Here is a 3,872-nt window from a genome sequence, read left to right on the forward strand (position 1 = left end):
TCTTTATGGCGGTGTCTAGACTGGACAACAAGAGTGGGGATTCCATTTAGTGGGCACTAAAAAAAAAAAAAAAAAAGGTTATCATTGGACGGTGTGTCTCTCCAGTTTGGGCTGAATGCGACAGCGCTCCTTTGGAAGTGGGGCTCCCCCCCCCCCCAAAAAAAAAAAAAATATATATATATACGTATGTATATTGTATATACTGCTCCCAAACGAGACGCATCTGCGAGGCCTTCATCCCCAACTTTCAGATGGCGTTGCGGCCTCAACTTGCTAACGCGTGAAGTTGCACAAGAAGCACAAAAAGACGTCACGTTTGGCCGATATGCGTTGAGTTTATTTCGTAGGAATCGCGTTGAGGATACACAGGTCGACAGTGTTGTGCTCCCTTTTATGGAACCCAAAGCACCAAATCCGTTGACGAGTATTGATTCTATTAAAGCTGTTCAAAGTGGTTGGGGCTGGAGGAGCAGCGGCCATGTGGAGAAACTTCCCAGCTTTTCTACAAGTGCATTGAATTGTTTTTCACAGATTGGACGTCACATTTGGCGTCGCAGCCTGGAAATATTACGCTCGTATCAACTCTGGTCGGCAAATAATTCTAAGGATATGCTATATACATGGACCAGAGTTGCCCACGCGAGAACGACTGAAAACATTTCGCTCCCCCCAAAAAATTGTAATAACAATCGACGTGGAGTTTTGGAATAAACGAGAAAACAGCATGGTTGATTTTTTTTTTCATATTATAGGTATTTTGTTTTTTGTTTTTTTTTACTCTGAGAGCCAGCTAGAAATACACACCCCTCACCCCCACCCGTGCGCAATAAGAAAATGACATTTTTTTTTGTTTGTTTGTTTTGTTGATCCTCGTGCAGGCCTACAAAAAAAAACAACAAAAAAAAAAAAACAAGAGTCCACATACACACAGCGTATACTCCCCCAAAGAGGATGCTTTTGAAGCCCACGTTTACAATTGTTTGACGTGAGCGGCTGCGATCTTGGCCTCGGGGCCACTGTCCAAGACTGTGGCGATGCCCCCCGCCCACCCGCTCACAACAAGGGATTTCCGGAGAAATACTGCAGGCGATCCCTGCTCAGCTTCTTCTCCTTCATTCGTCTATTCTGAAACCAAATTTTAACCTGGCGGTCGGTGAGGTTTAGCATGCGGGAAAGCTGCAGACGTTTTTCCTTGTTGATGTAAACGTTGAAGAAAAACTCTCGCTCTAGTTCTCGGATTTGGAACTTGGAGTAGGGACACCTCTTCTTCCTTGTGCGCGGAGTGCCTACAAAACGACAGGTCGAGATAATCAGCCAAAAAAAAAAAAAAAAAAAAAAAAAAGAATGCAAAATTAATTAGCTAAAGCCAGGCTTGCAAACAATATCTCTCTCCCCCCCCAAAAAAAAAAAAAAAAATAAAAAAATAAAATAAATTAAAGTACCTAAAAGACTCACAAGCGGTCGGGGTTGATATTTAAGAGCGCAAAATATCCCAAGCGTTCGGAGTAAATAACAGCAAGCGACAGCATGTAAGCACGTGTTTATCTGTTGTAAATTGACGCCATTTCGCCGCATTATGTGGCCTCGCATTCCTCCGGAGTCGAACTCACAATTTACACACTCTTGGCACTCGTGTTGAAATGCATTTGGCCACATTCGCAAAGGCTTTTGCACACCTCCGAGGACCGATAACTTTGAATCAAACAGGTGACTGGGGGGAAACGGGATTGTTGTGTGTGTGTGTGTGTGTGTGGTGTGTGTGTGTGTGTGTGTGTCCCACCCCCTCATCAGTAAAATATTCCAAACGAGACAGAAAGCAACACGGATGTTTGTGTGTGTGTGTGTGTGTGTGTGTGTGTGCCATGTTTTAGCGGGATTGTAGCAACGCGTTTTCGTATTTAATCTTGGGCTGGTGTCCAAGCGAAGGAGGCAAATGCACATTTTATCAGCGCTACTAATCCCCATTTGCGCCAATAAAAATGATTGTGTGCACTTTGTGCAGCATGGACACGCATGCGGTGTTTTCAAAAAAGACATTTCACAAGACGCCAACAGCAGTGTTCTGCCCAATTGGCTTTTACGCACGTTCGGCGAACACAAGAAGAAGAAAGAAAATCCCTTCGTAAAACGCCCAATGCAAGTTCACGATCAAAGTTACCGTTTGTCACGAGCGCGCTGTCTCTTTAAATTTACATATGTATATGCTGGATGTCAAATAGCGACGAGGACCGAAAAAAATACATCAATAAATAAAAACAAAAATACAAAATAAAATAAAATAAAATAAAATAAAATAAAAGCCGAGAGTGAGAGCGACTCGCCCATGCAGCACGCGGCGTGTACGCGAGGGCCGTTTTCGAAGCGCTTCGCCGTCGTAAAAATTCTTCTCATCGCAAGAAAGCGCTTTTGTGAGCTTATAATAAAATCCTTTTGAATGCTTATAAAAGTCCACATAAAATGAGAGCGACAAAACAGCGGGCTAGCTAGCCCTCTTAAGCTCCCCCCCCCCCCCCTCCATTTTACAGCTTCTACCTACTGGAGTGGTTGCTTTTTGCGCCGGTCCCTTCCTTGGTGGCCGCAGAGGACGGCGTGCAGGAACCGGAGTTGGTGTGCCGCTGCTGCCGCTGCTGCTGCCGCCGCTGCCGCCGCTGCTCCTCTTCCTCCTCCCCTTGGTTCTCCTCCTCCGCGGCGTCGTCGTCGTCGTCGTCGTCATCCTCGTCCGCGGCGGCGTCTTTGTCGTGCTCGGAGGCTGCCGAAGCGGATTGCTGCTGCTGCTGCTGCTGCTGCTGCTGCTGCTGGTGGTGGTTGTGTTGGTGTTGGTGTTGGTGGTGGTGGGGGTCGCCGCCGCCGCCGCCGCCGCCGCCGCCGCCGCCGCCGCCGCCTCCGCCTCCGCCTCCGCCAGGCTGCTTCCCCCCCTCGGCCTTCTGTAAACAAGTGTCCGTCTGATTGTCTGCGCCGCTGCAGTACGCCGTCTCGAAGAAGCGGTCGAAGCCCTGCGGGAGGACGTTGTTCTTGGCCACGCCGGAGTAGAAGCCCGCTGCGGGGTGATTGGAGCCCGGGTGGTGGTGGTGGTGGTGGTGGTGATGTGCGTGGTGGTGGTTGTACGCGCTCTCGTTCTTCATGAGCATTTCCGTCATGGTGGAAGGCGGAAGGCAGTCCCTATGCACCAGCTCGTCTCCCGCCGAGTAGCACGACGCGTAGTTGCTCCGGTGGTGCCATTTGCCGGCCGCGTCCAAGCCGTAGGACACCTCGCGAACCGGCTGCACTTGCGAGAGGTTGGTGGAGTACGGGTAGCTGATCTGGCGGGACGGGGCCTGCGGGAGGAAGGACGACACGGCGGAGAACTCGGGCACGTAGTAAGTGCAGCTGGGGAGGTAGAGGTTGGACGCGCAGCCCGTCCTGTCCCCGAATTCCGACGTCCGGTCCTTGCGCGTCTGGGAGCAGAAGTTGCCCAGGTTCACAGAGTTGAACATCTTTCGCGCTCCGTCGATAAAGATGTTTTGGACGCGAGCGGCGGCACCGGAGAAAATTTGGGGAAGGCGAGATGACGCGCAATCCGTCTAAGTCGCCTGCCTGCTGGACACGTGATCGAAAGTAGATATTGTCATATATCAATTTGGAAGAGTTGCATGTGTAGGAGTGGTTGGGCTCGTTACATCCAGGGGGTTGGGGTGTGTGTGTGTGTGCGCGCGGGTGGAGCGGGTGGGGTGGGGGGTGGGGGGTGGTGGGGGTTCAAACGAATCATTTTCATACAGCAAAATCAAGAGCGACGCGTCTGATTCCATTTGACGCTCGTCTTTATGTGCGTGCAAAACCACGCTCACCCCTCCTAAGCATATTGTACTTTGATGGAGTTTTACAGGTAAGGGGCC

At 50.2% G+C, this 3,872-nt stretch overlaps 1 protein-coding gene across 1 annotated transcript; it reads right to left on the reverse strand.

The window, feature by feature from the left end:
* Positions 1-489: 489 nt before the first annotated feature.
* Positions 490-3,608, reverse strand: hoxc11a (homeobox C11a). The gene is given in 5 exon segments (XM_061811029.1): positions 490-1,286; positions 2,743-2,920; positions 2,922-3,481; positions 3,484-3,577; positions 3,579-3,608. Coding segments are annotated over 5 exon segments (1,095 nt in total). The 3' UTR covers positions 490-1,053.
* Positions 3,609-3,872: the final 264 nt, after the last annotated feature.

This window comes from Syngnathoides biaculeatus, chromosome 2, assembly GCF_019802595.1.
Source record: "Syngnathoides biaculeatus isolate LvHL_M chromosome 2, ASM1980259v1, whole genome shotgun sequence".
Lineage (NCBI taxonomy): Eukaryota > Metazoa > Chordata > Actinopteri > Syngnathiformes > Syngnathidae > Syngnathoides > Syngnathoides biaculeatus.